At 35.7% G+C, this 20,055-nt stretch overlaps 1 protein-coding gene and 1 pseudogene across 5 annotated transcripts in view; one reads left to right on the plus strand and one right to left on the minus strand.

Moving 5' to 3' along the window:
- The window catches only part of RUNDC3B (RUN domain containing 3B), a 126,705-nt gene that overhangs the window by 83,350 nt on the left and 23,300 nt on the right, over positions 1–20,055 (plus strand). For all 5 annotated transcript variants that reach the window (XM_025872825.2, XM_073898750.1, XM_073898749.1 and 2 more), the window contains 2 exons: positions 3,631–3,799; positions 4,770–4,927. In XM_025872825.2, the coding sequence (XP_025728610.1) occupies positions 3,631–3,799; positions 4,770–4,927 (327 nt within the window). The remainder of the gene's footprint in view (positions 1–3,630; positions 3,800–4,769; positions 4,928–20,055) is intronic.
- On the minus strand, positions 8,660–8,767 carry LOC112825343 (U2 spliceosomal RNA; annotated as a pseudogene).

Raw genomic sequence — 20,055 nt, forward strand, 5'->3', positions numbered from 1 at the left:
AAACCATATTTCATATAACCTGACATGCCTTCCATTGTAAATGCATCTCAGTTCAGAGACATTAATATGTGAGAAAATGGTTTGAGAGCAGGTAAGATATCATCAATTGTAAGCTGTATCCTGACTTCAGATATGTTAATATATAAAAAATGTACAGCAGGCATTTATGAAATACAGTACTTTTCCTTTTCGTGTCCTGTTTTTTTAAAGTATATCTTTTTAAAGTAGTACTTAACTGGAATTTTTTATTTCCAGTGTAGTTAACATACAGCATTATGTTAGTTTCAAGTGTACAATATAGTGATTCAACAACTCCATGTATTACTCAGTGCTCATCAAGATATACTTAACTGGAATTTAAAAAATCTAGTCTAAAAGGCTTTGTCTTCTTTTTTAATTTAAATTCAATTTAGTTAATAGTGTATTATTAGTTTCAAGGGTAAAATTTAATGATTCATCATTTGCTCATAACACCCAGTTCTCATTAAACTGAGGTGATTTGGACATTTGCTGGTACATTTGGATTGATAGCTACCATTGTATTCTTTGCCTTTTTTTTATCTTAAGATTGATTTATTTATGTTAGAGAGTGAGGGGGTGAGGACAGAAGAAGAGGGAGGGAGAGAATCTCAAGCAGACTCCCTGCTGAGCACGGAGCCCGACATGGGGCTTGATCCCAGGACCCCGGGATCGCGACCTGAGCCTAAATTAAGAGCTGGACGCTTAACTGACTGAGCTACTAGGTGCCCCTCTGCTCTTTGCTTTCTCTTCCACATTTTTTGTATTTCTTTTTCTATCCTTTCTCTCTTTCTCCTTCTCTCTCTCTTTTCTTTCTGTAATGATTTTTCTTCTCCCATTTTATTTCTCTACTAGTTTACGAGTTACATACTATACTTCTCTTCTTGTATTGGTACTCCATTAATTTTAATATGCATACTTAAAAGTTAACAAAGTATAAAGTTAGTATCTTTACTACCTATCCGTATAAATGAGGACTTTGCATTGTTTTAACTCCAGTCATTTCATTCTTGACATATGCTATTACTGTCTAGAATTTTAGGTCTCTCGTTGATGTATTTAAAATTCCACAAAGCAGGCATCATTGTTAGTGTTTCATGCTCTCAGTATTTGTTTAGGTTTTCTTTTGCTCACTGTTTCTTCTTGGATCATTTCCTTTTTCTTGGAGTATGATCATTAGTTCTTTTAGGAGAATTTCTTGGTACAGCTCTCTGGTTTTAGTTTTCTGAGTATGTAAGCTTATACTGCCCTCTTTCTGGGAGGATAATTTTGCTGGATTTGCTATTGAGCATAGCAGTTATTTTTTTCTTAGCATTTTGAAAATCTTTAGTAAGTAATTGTAATTTCTTCATATTTTTTGTTAATTCCCTCTTCAGTTGTATCTGCCTGTTAGCTCATCCATTTAATTTTTAATGTCAATATAATTTTTTTAAAAGTTCTGTTTGTTTTTCAGAGCTGGACGTTTATCATCAGCCACTGCTTTATTTTCTCTAGTCCACTAAAAGCCATGGCTGTGACAGGCAAATTTCCTTTGGTATGTGTTTGTTTACTGCTTTGTGACTTAGATCACTGACTGAGAGTGTCTCCTTGGAGGTAGGACTTTTCCTTATGCAGAGGTCTCTGATTCATATTTGCAATATACTTGGTCCCTAGACTCTGGAGCCCAAAGGTGTAAACACAGATCACAGAAAATGAAATATGTATCTTTCTTTGATCCTTATGATATTTTCCATTATATCTCTGTAAACCTATGAAATTATTATTTCTGACCTGGATTTCTTTTGAGTCATGTTTTCTTGATGTGCTTTCCATTTCTTTAGTTTTAATTGTTCTGTATTCATACGTATCTTGTAGACAACTTATTGTTGGTCCTTATTTGTCTTTTTTTAAGGTTTATTTATTTATTTTAGAGCGAGAGAGAGCATGTGAGGGAGAGGGGCATAGGGAGAGGGAGCTATAGAATCTCAAGCACTGATCACAGAGCCTGATGCAGGGCTTCATCCCCTGACACAGGAGATCATGACCTGAGCCAAAATCATGAGTTGGACGCTTAACCGACTGAGCCACCCACAACACTCCAGTCCTTATTTGTCTTAATTAAACTTAAACATTTGGCTCTGGCTGTTGAGTTTAACCCATTTAAGATTTTTGTAACTTATTTTGTATTAGGGATTATTCTGCCATCTTATTTTTTGTTTTGAATTTACTGTATTATTCTGCTTCTCCATTTGATAGGTCAGAGGTTGTTTTAATACTTTGAAGATTATACAGAATATTTTTATGCTATTTTTCTTATGTTAATACCATTGCTTATATTTTAAAGTGTGTTTTTCCCTGTTCTTCTTTAAGTGTAACACCTCCTCTTTCTTCTAAACCAGATACCTGTTTTAGTGCATTTCTTCATTTAGTTTCTTCTTCTTCTTCTTCTTCTTCTTCTTCTTTCTTCTTTCTTCTTTCTTCTTTCTTCTTTCTTCTTTCTTCTTTCTTCTTTCTTCTTCTTTCTTCTTTCTTCTTCTTCTTCTTCTTCTTCTTCTTCTTCTTCTTCTTCTTCTTCTTTCTTCTTCTTCTTCTTTTCTTCTTCCTCTTCTTCTTCTCTTCTTCTTCCTTCTTCTTCTTCTTCTTCCTCCTCCTCCTCCTCCCTCCTCCTCCTTCCTCCTCTTCCTTCCTCCTCCTTTCTCCTCCTCCTTCGTCCTCCTCCTTCGTCCTCCTCCTTCCTCCTCCTCCTTCCTCCTCCTCCTTCTTCTTCTTCTTCTTCTTCTTCTTCTTTTTTCAACCTTATTCTGTCCTTTTCTACCATATGGATATCATTAGGAATTTCAGATATGGATTGTAAACAGTGTTTCCTCTCCTCTACCTCTGCTTTTCCTTCCTCCCCCAACGTAAAATGCTTAGGAGTAACTAGTTTTTCTGAACCTCTTATTATCTCCTCTTTGCTAAAGCTGAGCTGATCTGGAACATTGCCCTATTATACCCCACTGACGTTAGGCTGGTCATGCTGCTTGTCTGCACAGCAGTGGATACTGGACAGGCAGTCATCTCCCTGAGACAGTAAAAAACTCATCTGGAAAGTTATTTCCAACACATCTAGGTTTTCTGGTTCTCTTCTCTGGAAATCCTTTCTCTCTTCTCAGAACATTCTCACTTCTTTTATTTTTTAAGATTTTATTCATTTGAGACACAGAGATACAGAGAGAGAAAGCATGAGCAGGGGGAGAGGCAGAGGGAGAAGCAGGCTCCCCGCTGAGCCAGGAGCCCAATGTGGGGCTCAATTCCATGACCCCGAGATCATGACCTGAGCCAAAGGCAGATGCTCAACCATCTGAGCCACCCAGGCGCCCCATTCTCACAGTTCTTATGTTAATTCTTTAGGTTTATAAACCTCAATTGAACTTCTGCAGCATCTTGAGGCTTGACTCTCTGAGAGGGAGTTGGCAGTCTATACTAGATGGTCATTTTTTTCAGGAAGCTAAAGTCTTTGTAATATCATATTATAATTGTATATGGAGTGCTAAAAATTTTGCAGTTGGCTCACCAGTAGCTTACAAAACAGAGAAGTATTTCTTAATTGAGTGAAACATAATAACTTTATTTTTAAAATTTTAATCTTCCCAGTTCTGACAGCATCAGCAGTGACGAGGAAGAGCTGAGAACTTTGGGAAGCAGTGGTAGTGAAAGCAGCACTCCAGAGAATGTCGGGCCTCCTTTCATCATGGATGAGAATAGTTGGTTCAACAAGTGTAAGAGAGTTAAACAAAAGTATCAGCTAACCCTGGAACAGAAGGTATTTATCATTTGCCAAAAGTCATTTAATCTGATTCTCATTATTGCCTTTGGACTGTCACTGCCAAAAGATCTTTTAGCTGAATGTAAGTGTTGACCCATTGCTACTTCCTTTCTGTTCTTGAATTGTCCTTCTCTTTATTTATTTATTTACTTACTTACTTACTTACTTATTTATTTATTATGTTATGTTCTCTTAATGAAAAATCATGCAGAGTTTTAAAAGAGGTTTTTGTTTTTTCAACTTCTTCTAATTTTGTGTTTTTAACATAAAAATTAGCCATTTAGGGGCACCTGGTTGGTTCAGTCAATTAAGCATCCGACTCTTGATTTCAGCTCAGGTCATGATCTCAGGGTTGTGGAACTGAGCCCTTGAGCTCCTCAGCATGGAGCCTGCTTAAGATTCTCTCTCTCCTTGTCTCTCTGCCCCCCCCCGCCGCCCTCTAAAAGAAGTTAAAAATTAAATTAAAAAATAAGTCATTTATTCTTCTGTATGTGGTTTCATTTATATGTTTAAGATTTTAGCATTTATTAAGAGGGTAAAGGTAAAGTGGACAAATATGAAAAAAAATTTATGTTAATACCATTCAACATAGACCTTACAGCAAAAGCACTATTAAGACTAAAGAAATACATTGCTCTTGAAAAAAAAAAGAACCAGTTCACCAGGAATGTGAACATGGTGGAGATGGGTAAAATAGGTGAAGGGGGTCAAAATGTACAAACTTCCAGTTTACCCACTGCAAGCAAACCTCTTATTGAACTTCAGGAAGGGCTTTAAGGGATGGAAGACATACGTTAAATTTTTGTATTCAATTAAAATGATTATTTTTTTACTATTTCATCAGTAATACTTTGAGATTGTTTCATTACAATATGGAAAGAATAGCATTTAACCTACTCAGTATTGATCTTCAAGAGATACATTAGAATTCTGCAGTAGCTTTATCTTGTTGGTACTGTATTTTCAGGGTTATCTTGAAGAACTCTTACGACTTCGAGAGAACCAGCTGTCTGAATCTGTCTCCCAGAATAAAATACTACTTCAGAGGATTGAAGATTCTGATCTGGCCCATAAATTGGAAAAGGAACAATTAGAATATATAATTGTGGAGCTTCAAGATCAGCTGTAAGTGAGATCCTTTCGGGAAAATATTGGCCGTATATAAACATAAGAAAATGTCATGTTTTGACATAGGATTCAAATTCTGAGAAATCTGACTGCCTGCTATTAAGTTTCTTTTCACTTACTCTTTTTAAAAAGTTTACTCTTCCTTTTATCATTATAAAAGTAATCCATACTTATGGCAGAAATATTACAAAATACAGGAAGAAAATAAAAACTGTCTTCAAGTGTGTGCTACCCAGAGTTAACTGCTATGACTTGATGTGTATTCTCTCAAATGCATATACATAATTTTAGAAGTATTTATTTAGTCATTGATTGACTAATTGATTGATTCAAAAGATGGGATGTAAAACCAGTACCACTCACAGTACAATGATGTTGCAGTGTTTGTCCCCACATGTGTATCACTAAGCACACTTTAGTATAGCTTTTTTCCATAGCAGTAGTTTTTTTGTTTTTTGTTTTGTTTTTGTTTTGCTGAAGAAAGGTGTGTATTAATCTACACTCTGGTATAACCTCCTTAATTTGTGACTATTCAAAGCACCTGTACTAATCATACCATTTCATCAGACTTGATTTTATCAATTAATTGTTTATGGTGAAAATCTTCTCACATTAATATTTATTTAATCTTAAAGGATGATTTTTAAAGTTTTTATTTTGAAATAATTTCAAGATTTCAGAGAAGTTGCAAGATAGTACAAAGATTTCTGATAGGCTGTTTCTTAGATTTACCAAATTTCAACACTTTTCCACATTTACTCATGATTCTCTCCCTCTTGCATACATCACCACTCTTTACCCCATAATATTTCAGTTTTGTCTTTCCTGAGACCAAAGATATTCTCTTATATAACCACAGATCATCTATCAACTTCAGAAATTCAAATCAATATAATACTTTCACCTTATCCATAATTTATTCCAATTTCATCAGTTGCCCAGATAATGTCTCTTATTGCAGCTTTGTTTTTTCTGGTACAGGATCCAGTTCAGAATCATGTTTTGCATTTGGTTATTCATTTCTTTAGTCTCGTTTCTTCAGTCACCTTTAACAGTTTCTCAGTCTTTGTCTCATATGAAATTGATATTTCTGAAGAATACAAGGTAGTAGTTTTATAGAATGTCCCTCAATTTGAGTTGGTTTGCTTTTCCTCATGATTAGAATGAGTTTATCCATTTGTGGTTGGAATAGAAGTGGTGTGTCTGTAAGTGTTGGGAATATCATATTCAGAGGTCCGTGGAGTTTGTTGGCCTTTTATTACTGATACTAATTTTAATCATTTGGTTAAGATGTTTTTCTTTCGATATAGTTACTGTGGTTCCTTTTGTAATTAACATGTAATTTCCAGGGAGATCCTTTGAGACCTAGTAAAAATGAAAGATGATTTTTTTTATTATGTTATGTTACATTAGTCACCATACAGTAGTCATTAGTTTTTGATGTAGTGTTCCATGATTCATTGTTTGCATATATGATTTTTTAAATAAAAAGCTTTTATTAACTAACATAAAATTTCAGTGTTTTCTAGGATTTTGTATCTCGATGAAAAGAATTATGTTCCCATACTCTTATTTTTTAGAGTTTGTCCTGTGGCATATCACTCATTGAGGGGCAAATTAATACCTTCCATAACTCTTTGCTTCTGTAAGCAGGGAGAAAAATATCCAGAGCCAAACAATAAAGATTTCTAGTTATTTCTTTACAGCTAAAAGAGTAGAAGATAATTTAATTTTTCTTTTGCAGTTGATACTGGTAATTTGTCTCAATGCTTTTAACTTAAAAATAATTGTGAAATCAGTTTTTATTTTATCAAAGAGATATTTTCATTTGAATAATAAAATGTATCACATTTATTGTACTTTTGATAATGTAAAGGAGAAGACTCAAACTTTTTAGTTTGAAAAAAGAATCTGAGTTATAGTTTTATTATACTTCTATGATAGAAGAGTATCATTGATACTTACAGTTTTTTTAATCCCTTCAAGGAGATTTCAACTAAATATTACCAGAGCAAAAAATAAATACTGAAGGTCACCAATCTGGATTAGGCTATTTTCTTGAGTTTAGGGTCAAAGATGTAATTTCACATAACATGGCTACACTTTTAGCCAGGTTAATTGGTATCTTACAAGATCCCTTTGTACAAAAACCACTTACAAGGATCCTGAACAGAAGAGTAAGATACATTCCTTTGAGAATCTTCTCAATTCACTACATTAACTGAATCATCTGTAAGATACAGAGTATTCTGGGCATATATGTGGCTATAGGGAGAGAGTGGACATTTTTTTCCTTCTTTTCTTACTGAGATTTAGGTTAGGATGGCCTGCAATGAAAGCTGGGTACTGGAATTTTCTTTGTAATCCTGAGAAGACAATAGTAGCCCTGAGAAGATTAAAATTTTAAATGTGGAAAGGAAAAGGTCAGGAGAGGAGTATTAAATGGTTTATGAAGCGTGTAATCTTTGCTTTCACATTATGTTAATCATCTTTTCCTGGTTGATATAAATCCTTTGTCACTTACCTTATTCTTTTTATATATTTCTCAATGCTTAGATGTATTTTTGAGTAACTGTTAAAGTATGCTTTAATTCTTTGAATACTCATAAAATGTGAACATCCTATAGTTTTGAATAGAGTATAGGGAGTGTGGTGTACTAGAGGAGCATTCTAAAGCTTTATTACAAATATGGACTATGTTCAGACACTGGTTTTGTATTTTCCTATTATTATGAGTTCAATCTTAATTAATGTCTTGGAGCATCTGTCTCCTTATCTGTAAACTGGAGATAATACTTACCTTATGGATTACTATGAGTATTAAATGCTATCATGTATAATATAGTTAGAACAAGAAAATATTCAAAGATTATTCCTCTCTTTTGGTCTATAAAAACCTTAAAATATCCTTGTTAAATACACTTGGATAAATGGTAAATTTAAAATGTTTTACTTTATTATGCCCAAATGCTACAGATCAAACAAATGAGTTTAGACTGTATTATACCCAAGTTTCAAAAAAATTTGTTTTTCAAATCTAGTTTCCAAATGGCATTTGGATTAACATTTATATTTATAGTATAGGCTTGTGTATATTGGGTTAATATTTATAATTACAGTATAGATTGGTGTATATTAGGAGGAAGACATACATGGCTACTTACTACTTTACTGGTACCATTTTTAACTGTAATTCTTCACTGATCACTGATACAATACTAATTTGGATTATTTTAGATTATTAGTCTTTGACTAAGGTGTATTTGAGTGGTTACATTTATGTTGGTGGAATTTTAAAGTATCAGGTAATTTTAAATCTCCAAATACTGATTAGGAATAATGCTATCATTTCATTGAGAAATACAGCATCATTCTAGATTTTTATTTTCATAGTCTTATTGAAATCTGTGACATACCTTTATTTTATTTTAGATAAGTTTTAATTCAATTTTGCTGGCATATTAAACTTCATTCAATAAAATAAATTAAAACAAGCTTAAGGTATTAGTTATACTTTGAATCATTACATGAAAAGTCTCTCTTAAGATTATGAAATGTAGTGTTTATGGCCTTATAAAAAACTTACTGTCATAATATTTATGCTAATGGTGGGAAACCTTTTCATTTTTGAGTTTAGTTTTATTCAGTAAACATTTATTTAAATGTATACTTCTGTGCTTGAGAGTACCGAGAATCCAGAGAATAAGAAAGATATAGTCTGTCTTCACAAGGAGCTCATAAGTTAATGAAGTGGACAGATGGACACCATTGGTCACATTGTTAAACTGATAAGAACAGATACTACACTTGATCTTAGCCGAAAGGCTGAGAAACGATTTTGGTCACATTGTTATTGAAGAGAACCCTACACGGGAGGAAAGGTTTGTCCTCATCCACAGGTTTAGATCTTCAGATAGATGTCTTTGTAAAACACTAATTGCAAAGCCTCAGAACAGTGAGTAAAATCTAAATACCTTTGTCATGATTAATACCAGTAAAATTTATAAAAAGGACTTTTTGCTATTTGATGCAGTTTTTCTATTTATGGTGCAAAAAGCTATAGGAATAGTAACATGTCCTGTAAGGCTCCCTCGTGAAGGAACTGTAGAATATAGCGAACAGAAGTAAAGAATCATGCATTGTTAAAAATAGGGCATTGTTATAGTTCAACAGCCATGTTTGTGTAGTTCCTGGTGAGTAGTGACGGTGTGATCTGTCAGCCTGCAAACCATAAGTCAGTGATTCTGTAGCATCCTGCTTCACAAGGTTTAGGCTGAGTGGTATAGATCCTAACAGGAGAATGCAATGATGTCATCCTGGCCCAGTTAATAATGGACAAATTATGATAATTCCTGATCATGTATATTTTTTGGCAGGTAACAATTATTATTAAGAGTTAACATCATCTTAATATATTTCACACACTCTGTTATCCATATAAACACAGAAAAGTCAAGAAGATGCATCCGGAAGAGAAAAAAGCCAGATACCAGATAGTTAGTCAAACTACACTGTATTGTGTTTTCTTGAGTGATAATGGGGAATTAAATATTACAACAAGAAAGGGTACTGATTTGATATGGATGTTATTTCATTGCCTTTAGTCATGATGTTTGATTAAAACTTCTGGTGGATTCTTCAGTAGAGCAGATGTCAGTATATTTGGGCAAGGGGCCTAGCAACAGTTGGGACTACTACAGTTTTTCACATAGAAGTGACTCAGATTAGAAAAGAGGCTTGCTTTTGGCATCCTTATTTCGTAAAAGTTTTACACTGAGTACATAAAGAAAGGAAGCCTCTTTAAAGTACAATTTGTAAATAACACACATGTCAGTATTAATACATAAATACCATTGTTTTGTTTAATTTCCATTCTTTAACATGTAGTTGACCTTTATAAAAAATAAAATTAGCGTTTAAATTCTAATGCTATTTTAAAGTTTTTATTAAAGAATTTTCAAGTGTACACAAAAAAGAGATTTGTATAATAAAGCCCTGATTACCCATCACTTAGGTTGAATAGTTACCAAGCATTTGTCACATTTGCTTTATCTTTTTTTCTTTTTCATTTTCCTTTTCTTTTTTTACTGAACCATTTTGAAGGAAATCCTGTCTTTTCATTCCTACATACTTCTTTGCACATCTCTAAGAAAGTGGACATTTTCTCACATAATCTTATAATCACACCTGATAAAATTAGGGACATTCTTTTTATCATCTAAGTGCTCATCTATAATAAATTTCCCCAATTGTCTTAAAAAAAAACCCTTTTTAGAGTTGCATTTTTGAATTAAGAATCAAAGTCTTACATGACATATAATTATGTCTCTGAAGACTTTAGTTTTCCCCATTTGTACTTATCCTGTCATTATCTATTTGCAGACTTTTCCTATAGAATGTCCAGTGTTAGTTCTTTTTCTTTCATTTGTTCTTTACCTGTGCTGTCCAAGACATTAGCCCGTAGCTGCATGTGGCTGGTGAGCACTTGAAATGTGAGTAGTGTGGACTGAGATGTACTGTAAGTGTAAAATCCACATCAGACAGCATGAAATAAAGAATTTAAAATATGTCATTAAAAACTTTATATTGACTACTTATTGAAATGGTAATGTTTTAGACATATTGGGCTAAATAAGTTCATTATTAAAATTCTTTTTACTGTGGCTACTAGAAAATTTTAAATTATATATGTCACTCTTCTTATATTTCTTTTGGACAGCACTGGTTTGTATCCTCTCTACTCACAGGGGACTGGCTGCTTTGGCCTCATCAGGGAGCAGATTCTTCGCACCCTCCCTACACCTGCTGAATGGGAATCTGTCCTTTAACAAGATCCTCCGGGGTTTCACTGACACATTAAAGTTTGAGAATCACTGCTCTATGCTGTATATCCTGTAAAGTGTATCCTCTTAACTCTGGATTAGTGGTTTTTCAACTCTGGTTCCATATTAGAAGCACTCAGGGAGCTTTTTAAAAATATTTTTTGAAAAATAAGGATACCTGACTGAGCCTCACCTTGAGAGACATTAATTTAATCGGTCAATGGTGGGGCTCAGGAAAGTGTAAAAAGCTGCCCAGGTGTTCTGATGTGCAGTCAGCGTTGAGAACCAGTGTCCTAAGAGGCTGGTTAAATATGAGTTTAACTTTTTTGATAAGAATGTTTTGTAGGTGGTCTTGTGGACTTCATATTGGGAAGTACACTGGTTGGCCTACTTTTAACAACCCTAACATTGAACGGTGGATTCAGGTGGTGACAGCTTTATTTCTCCTTTGTAAAAGTTTCTATCAGCCTTTCATCTAGTGGCTTGAACCAAGAATGAGCACGAGCATTACCTGGAGCTGTTGATTCAGTAGGATTTGTAAAATGGTGATTCCTAATTCTTTTCCCTCCATGCACATTGGCTGGAATCTGTACGCAAGACCTTCCCCTTACCAGTTAGGACTATAGTATATTAGTTCTTATAGGATATTATTAGTTATTACAGGATATTATATTAGTCCTTATAGGATATTGTTAACTTTCAGAAGAAGATGCTGATGCCCTCCTTAGTTACCAATGAAATGAAGATTTTGTTCTTTGTTTTGTTTTCTTTTATTATTGAGAATATGAACTTGCTGTATAATCACTTCTGTAGTGTGAATTAACTCATACAGGATTCACAAATAAGGGGATGATGTCAGCATAGCAAAGAAATCACCTTGAGTCATAGCTGATTTTTCCTGGAGGTTAATGTTTCTCAATAAGAAACACCAACAGAATGCAAAATATACCAATATGGGTAAATACTGCAACACACCAATAGGTGGCATTCTCTCGCTGTATGTGTTACTCTTTCACCGTGCATTCCTCTGGTTCAGGTGAACTTCACCTTAAAGAAGCTCTTTTTGTAGTTACCCCAGTTTTGTGATTTTGTCCTTGCCTTCATGGCAAGCCTCAACCTCAGCAGCCTCAACCCTTCCCTCCACTCTTTCCTGTCAGATGGCTTTTACTTTGTTGTTGTTGTTAAAGTTGTTGTAAAATTAATGTAATATTTCTTTACCTAATAGGAATTTAACCAATATTTTAAATTTGGTTTGGAATTTTATTAGTATTGTCACTTTTTCTTAGTGTTCTAGTTAGAAAGTTGAATAGGTTTTGAATTGTTAGCTCCTAACTCTGTTCTTCTCCAAAGGCCAGTTATTTGGAGTGTGATATTGCAGAACACTTTATTTTGTTTCTGCATTCTAGCAGAAATTCTTATATTTGGTGTGCTTCTATCAGCTTACATTTATTTTTCATTTTGATGTTCAGATTTTCCCATCTTTGTCTAGGGGAAACTTCTTTATATTCGCGTTTGGTGGCTTTCTCTTTCTTTGACCTTCAGGGCTTTCTGCACAGCCATTCTGTCCATCAGCATAAAATTCCGCATTCTGTAGTCATGATGTATTATATCTTTTATTTTGACGATGATTATAGTTTAAGATTTTTTTCAGTATGCCATGTCACATATGGCACTGGAGTATATCCTAAGAATTACAGCATATCTGACAATAAGTGATAAGTGGAAAACAAAACAAAGGTTTGCTGCAGTGGTGGTAGAAATTTTGTTACTCTCAGAACTGAACTCATAGCAGTGGGCTTCAAATGTGTTGCCTTACCAAATTAAAAATTGCTTCATATCACTCATCTTTGGGGTTGCTTAGGAATACTTGGAATCACAGATATTAAATCCTAAGTGCCAAGGGTCATATCCCTTATATATCCAGCTGCCAAAAGTTATACCCTCATGGGCATCAGCATAGCCTCTGAGGTAAGTGAGAAAGAAGCAAAGTGAGGGAGAGAGGATAACCCTCAAGTTTGGAGACACAAGCCAAAGGATAGAACAAATGAACAAAAGAATAACTTTGAATTGACTAAATACTACTATCAAAATAGAGATTATGGAAGTCTAGATCTTTTGCAAAACTTGTAAGTAACAGCAGTCTTGAAACTAATCTCTGAAAGGAAAAAGACCAAACTGTGGAAATTTTATCTTTTTCTCTTTTTTTTAAAATAATGAATGTTATATTCAGGGCTGAAAAGAACATAAAACCTCATTTTTAAAGACAGGGTACTCTGTATTTACAAGGAATCTTAGGAATTTGAGAACAGAAGTGGAAGGAATCAGGAACACTAACGTTTAAGGATTAAGTGGAAGAATGTACCTCCACTGAGACCAAGAAGGAACAGCCAGATAGATAAGGAGTTTAATTATTATTTTGCAAGAGAAAAATAATTTCTATTAGATTCACTTAGGAAGCATTAAAAAGTGACATTGGATGGAGCCCACCATCATAGAATCGAGATGAGACTATGTATCAGAATTTTTTAAATGCTTCCCCAGTTATTTGAATATATAGTCAGGGTAGAGAACCACTAGACTAGAATTTTGTTGTGATGTTTAGTAAAGCACAATGATACTTATTATGCTCTTAACAGCAATTTAATTGCTTCCCTAGACATTAAAGCTACCCAAATGTTTTGTTATTTTAAACAAGAAAGATGCATTAGCATTAATTTCTAACAGCTTTTTTTAATTTAAATTCAGTGAGCCAACATACAGTACATCATTAGTTTCAGATATAGAGTTCAGTTATTCACCACTTATATATAACACCCAGTGCTCATCATGTGCCTTCCTTAATGCCCATCACTCAGTTACCCCATCCCCCCTACCCCCCCCAGCAACCTTCACTTTCTTTCTGACAGGTAAGAGTCTCTCATGGTTTATCTCCCTCCCTGATTTTTTCCCAGTTTTCCCTCCCTTCCCCTATGATCCTCTGCACTGTTTCTTTTTTTTTTTTTTTTAAAGATATTATTTATTTATTTGACAGAGAGAGACATGGTGAGAGAGGGAACACAAGCAGGGGGAGTGGGAGAGGGAGAAGGAGGCTTCCCACTGAGCAGGGAGCCCAATGCGGGAATCGATCCCGGGACTCTGGGATCATGACCTGAGCCAAAGGCAGACGCTTAACGACTGAGCCACCCAGGCACCCCTCCTCTGCACTGTTTCTTATATTCCACATATGAGTGAAACCATATGATAATTATCTTTCTCTAATTGACTTATTTCACGAAGCATAATACCCTCTCATTCCATAGACATCAATATAAATGGTTAAGAGTTCATCCTTTTTGATGGCTGGGTAATATTCCTGTGTGTTTATGTGTGTGTGTGTGTGTGTGTGTGTGTGTGTGTGTGTGTGTGTGTGTACCACATTGTGTGTGTGTATATATATACACACACACACACACCCCACATCTTCTTAATCCATTCATCTGTCGATGGACATCTGGGCTCTTTCCACAGTTTGGCTATTGTGGACATTGCTGCTATAAACATTGGGGTGCAGGTGCCCCTTCGGATCCCTGCATTTGTATCTTTGGGGTAAATACCTAGTAGTACAATTGCTGGGTCCTAGGATAGCTCTATTTTTAACTTCTTGAGGAACCTCCAAGCTATTTCTCAGAGTGGCTGTATCAAACTCAACACCCAAAAACCAAATAATCCAGTCAAGAAATGGGCAGAAGACATGAACAGACATTTCTCCAAAGAAGACATACAAATGGCCAAGAGATACATGAAAAAATGCTCAACATCACTTGGCATCAGAGAAATACAAATCTAATAGTTTTAAAGTAGAATATATTCTGTGTTTGCTATCTTCCCCTGCAGATTAAATTATTTTTCAAGGTTCCTTTTCTTTAAGATACTGTGTTGTCCTTTGGATTCGAAAAAAAGTAGGCCATAGCTTATTTTGATAATGATAAAATTTGCTGATTTATAGTTCAATATTTGTTTATTCTGCTGACATTTATTGAGCCCCTCTTCTGTCCTAGGTACTTGGCATTGTGCTAAAAATACAGAAATAAATATGTTCTAGTTCCTGTCCTCATAGTGATTATGGAGACCACAGACATAGAAACAATAAGACCAATAAGATGTCACAAGTGCTATGATAGAGGTGTGTATGGGATACAGTGGGAAACTAAGGATTTCATTGTAAAGGAGAATGAAGGGGGAAGGGTTTAAGAAGGTTATACTAGATGCTTATACTAATTACTTAGAGTGGTTTTGACATCTGATAGACTACTATGGAAAACGATGGGCCTCCCAGGCAGAGAAGACAAAAGCAAAAAGAGATTAAAGAGTCCAGCAAACAGGGAAATGGATGTGGCTCCTTGTTACTCGAGGGCAAGCATGTATGTATGTGTGGCCAGATGAGAAAAGACTTTATATGCCATGCTAAGAAGCTCTGTGGAGTTGCCAGTATCACATCAGATCAGATTTCCATTTTAGAAAGATAAACCTTTGAAATAATATTTTCTAATGTATAAACACTTATTGAGTACCTACATCCTCGTAGGAACTGTGCTAGATACTGAGAATTTAAATGTGAATAAGGGAGCACCTGGGTGGCACAGTTGGTTGAGCATCTGACTCTTGGTTTCGATTTGGGTCATGATCTCAGGGTCATGGGATCAAGCCCCTCTGTGGGGCTCCATGCTCAGTATGGAGTCTCGGGATTCTCTCTGCCTCTCCCTCTACCTCCCATTCATGCACGACCCCCTCCCTGCCTCTCTCTCTAAAAATAAATCTTTTTTAAAAAATTAAAAAATAAATGTGAATAAGACAACCTTGAGGATATCAAAGTTGACTGATATCCAAATGATGTGATGAGTGTATAGGAACATGTATATGGATGTATAGTAATGAAAGTATGTGGACTTCACAGAAGTAGAACAGGAATAGTGGTCCAGGGAAAGCATCACTAAGACGTTAATGTTTGAATAGGGCTTTTCAGGAGCTCTTTAGGTGACCAGGCGAGAGGAAGAAGAGGAAGGTTATTCTAGGTAAAGAGAAAAGCACATATGGAGACATGGGTACAAAACATATGAGGCAGATCAGTATAAAAAAATATTAACTAAAGTATTTGAAGCAAATAGGTTTTCTGGAAACATTGAAGTATCTTTTACTGGGACTATACATTTTTACCTGAGCTGAGTCTCTAATAAAAATTAAAATGCCAAGGGGAACCTGGGTGGCTCAGCCATTAAGCATCTGCCTTCAGCTCAGGTCATGGTCCCAGGGTCCTGGGATCAAGCCCCGCATTGGGCTCCCTGCTCAGTGGGAAGCCTGCTTCTCCCTCTCCCACTCCCCCTGCTTGTGTTCCTGCTGTCGCTAACTCACTCTCTCTGTCAAATAAATAAATAAATAAATAAAATCTTTAAAACAAAAATTAAAATGCCAAAAGAACAAAGAAAAAGAAGAGACAAACCAAAAAACAGACTCTTAACTACAGAGAACAAACTGATGGTTACCAGAGGAGAGGTGGGTGGGGGGATGGGTGAAATAGGTGATGGGGACCACAGTCCTGGTTCACTTTTGGGAGGTTATATGTTTCTAGGAATTTATTGATTTCTTCTAGGTTGTCCAATTTGTTGGCATATAATTTTTCATAATATTTTCTTATAATTGCTTGTGTTTCTGGTGTTGATTATTTCTTCTCCTTTCATTTCTGATTTTTGTATTTGAGTCTTCTCTCTCTTTTTTGATGTATGTGGCTATAGGCTTATCAACTGTTGATATTTTCAAAGAACCAGCTCCTTGTTTCATTGATTTGTTCTATTGTTTTTTATTTCTGCTATAATCTTTATTATTTCCTTCCTTCTACTGGTTTGGGGTTTTGTTTGTTTTTCTTTTTCTAGCTCCTTTAGATATAAGTTTAGGTTGTTCATTTGAGATTTATCTTGCTCCTTGAGGTAGTTCTCTATTGCTATAAACTTCCCGCTTGGAACAGCTTTATCTGTATGTCAAGGATCTTGGACCATTTTATTTTCATTTGTCTCCATGTATTTTTTTATTTCCTCTTTGATTTCTGGGTTGGCCCTTTCATTGTTGAGTAGCATGTTATTTAACTTCCATGTATTTGAGTTCTTTCCGATTTTTTCTTGTGGATGATTTCTAGTTTCATAGTGTTGTGGTCAAAAAAGATGTGTGGTATGACTTCAGTCTTTTTTAATTTGTTGAGTCTTGTTTTGTGGCCTAAAATGTGATCTATTCTGAAGAATGTTCCATGTGCACTTAAAAAGAATATGTATTCTGCTGTTTTAGGATGGAATGTTCTGAATATATCTGTTAGATCCATCTGGTCCAGTATGTCATTCAAAGCCACTGTTTCCTTGTTGATTTTCTGTTTGGATTATCTATCCATTGATGTAAGTGGGGTGTTAAAGTTCCCAGCGGTTACTGTATTACTATCATTTATGTCTTTTATGTTTTTTATTAGCTGCTTTATGTATTTGGATGCTCCCATGTTGTGTGCATAAGTATTTAATATTGTGATCTCTTTTTGTTGGATTGTTCCACGATTATGCATTGTCTTTTTTTTTGTCTGTTATTACAGTCTTTGTTTTAAAGTCCAATTTTTTTAATTTATTTTTGTTAATGTAACCTCTGTCCTCACCATGGAGCTTGAAATCACAACTCCAAGATCAAGAGTTTCATGCTTTACGGACTGAGCCAGCATAGGTACCTGTCTATTTTGTCCAATATAAGTATTGCTACCTCAGCTTTTGTTTATCTTCCATTTGCATGATGTTTTTCCATCCCTTTACTTTCAATCTCCATGTGTCTTTAGCTTTGAAATGTGTCTCTTTTAGGCAACATATAGATGGATCTTGCTTTTTAATCCATTCTGTCACCCTATTTCTTTTGATTGGAGCATTTAGTCCAGTTACTTTCAAAGTAATTATTGATAGGTATGTACTTAAATGCCGTTTTGTTACTTGCTTTATGATTGTTTTTGTAGTTCTTCTCAGGTCCTTCTCTTGCTCTCTTCTCATGGTTTGGTGGCTTTCTTTAGTGATATACTTGAATTCCATTCTCTATATTTTTTACCTATTACCAGTTTTTGATTTGTGGTTAGCATTAGGTTTATATATAAAATCTTATGCATATAGTAGTCTATATTAAGTTGATGGTCACTTTGATTTGAACCTATTCTAAAAGCACTACATTTTTACCTCCTGCCCCCCATGTTTTTACATATATGGTTTTTTACTTCACATCCTTTTATTTCATGAATCCCTTGACTGATTTTTGTAGATATATAATTTTAGTGCTTTTGTGCTTCCTACTTTTCTTACTCCTATTTATAGTCTTTCTACTCTAAGAATTTCCTATAACATTACTCATAAGGCTGGTTAAGTGGTGATGAATTCCTTTAATTTTTGTTTGTCTGGGAAACTCTTCATCTCTTCTTTTCTGAATGATAGCCTTGCTGGGTAGACTATTCTCAGCTGCACATTTTTCCCTTTCAGCACTTTGAATATATCATGCTACTTCTGGCCTTCAAAGTTTCTGCTGAAAAATCAGCTTATGGCATTAGTGAGTTTCCCTTGTATGTAACTATTTTCCTTTCTCTTGCTGCTTTTAAGATTTTCTCTTTATCACTACTTTTTGTCATTTAATTATTATGTGTCTTGGTGTGAACCTCCTTGGGTTGATTTCGTTGGGGTATTTCTGCCTCCTGGATCTGGATATTTGTGTTTTCCCCCAGATTTGGGAAGTTTTCAGCTGTTATTTCTTCAAATACATTTTCTGCCCCCTTTTTTTCTCTTCTTCTGGGATCCCTACAATGCTGATGTTATTACACTTGATGGTGTCACTGAGTTCCCTTAATCTATCCTCATTTTTTTCTTTTTCTTTTTTCTTTATCCTGTTCTGCTTGATTGCTTTCCATTACATTGTCCTCCAGGTTACTGATCCATCCTTCTGCTTCTTCTGGTCTACTCTTTATTCTTAGTGAATTTTTAATTTCAGTTATTTTCTTCATCTCTATGTGGTTCCTTTTTATATTTTCTGTCTCTTTGTTGAGGGTCTCACTGTGGTTCTCCACTCTTTTCTCAAGTTCAGTGATTATGTTTATGACCATTATTTTAAATTCTCTATCAGACATAGTGCTTATCTCTGTTTTGTTAACTCTTCTGCTGTGATTTTTTTCCTGTTTTTTCATTTGGGACATATTCCTCTATCTCCTCATTTTGTCTAACTCTCTGTATCTGTGTCTGTGTGTTAGGAAAATCAGGTAAGTCTCCTGCTCTTGAAAGTAGTGGCCTTACGAAGAAAAGGTCCTGTAGTGCCCTGCAGTGTAATGTCCCCTGTTCACCAGAACCTGGAGCTTCAGAGGCATCTCCTATGTATGTTGCATGCCCCCTACTGTTGCGGCTGAGCTGCTTTTCCCTTCAGTCATCTGCAGTGGCTCTTTTTGCCTATTTTAAGCAGTGTTTTATCCCTGTGTTGTTAGTGGGCCAGTGTGGGACTGCCTTGGACTTGAGTTGGGTCAGAGTAGGCATTTGCCAGAGCTGTGGTCACACTAAACTGCAGGTCACTATCTCTTTGTTGTCCCCTGAGAGACTTTCATTGGTGGGCAGGGCCTGCAGTTGGACTGAGTATCTGCCCCCAGCTCACTGCTGAGACTGCAGCAGAGCTGGTGTGTGGGTATATTTCTCTTTCATCAGGGCAGCAGTCTTTTGGAGTGCTGTTGACCACCATCAGGGCTGCTTGCACAATGCTAGACTTGCGGTGCCTCTTTGGATGGACTCTTACTGGGGGCAGGTTGGATGATGTGGATTTGCAGAACAATGCAGGGGTGTGGGGGGCACACTTTTAGTAAGGTTTGAGTGGGTCTGCTATGGGAGGGGAGCTGGAACCACTTTGGGGAGCTCCTCAGGGGGCATGGGAGGGGACAATCCACAAGAGAGCGCAGGGGTGGGAGGCGCTGTTAGCAAGCTACATGGAGAGCGTTTGCACTGGTTCTGCAGGTGTCTGCGTATCCAGGCTGGGGGACAGGGTAGGGAAATGGTGCCCATCAGCTTTTTTTTCTTGGACAAATCTCCTAAAGATCCCACCAGCACACATTCTGCTAATAAATAGATTAGTAAATAAATCTTCCCATATATACCAGGTGTTTTTCAAAATGCTGCTTCTATGCTGTATCTGAGTGTGGATATTCTGGCTTTTTAAGAGCAAGGACTCAGTTTCCTATCCCTCTCCTGCTGTAGCAGAGCCAAGCACTGATTTTTTTAAAGTTCTAGGTGTTAT

This window comes from Callorhinus ursinus, unplaced genomic scaffold, assembly GCF_003265705.2.
Source record: "Callorhinus ursinus isolate GAN/ISIS: 27379988/994484 unplaced genomic scaffold, GSC_fseal_2.0 scaffold12, whole genome shotgun sequence".
In the NCBI taxonomy this organism is placed as follows: Eukaryota; Metazoa; Chordata; class Mammalia; order Carnivora; family Otariidae; genus Callorhinus; species Callorhinus ursinus.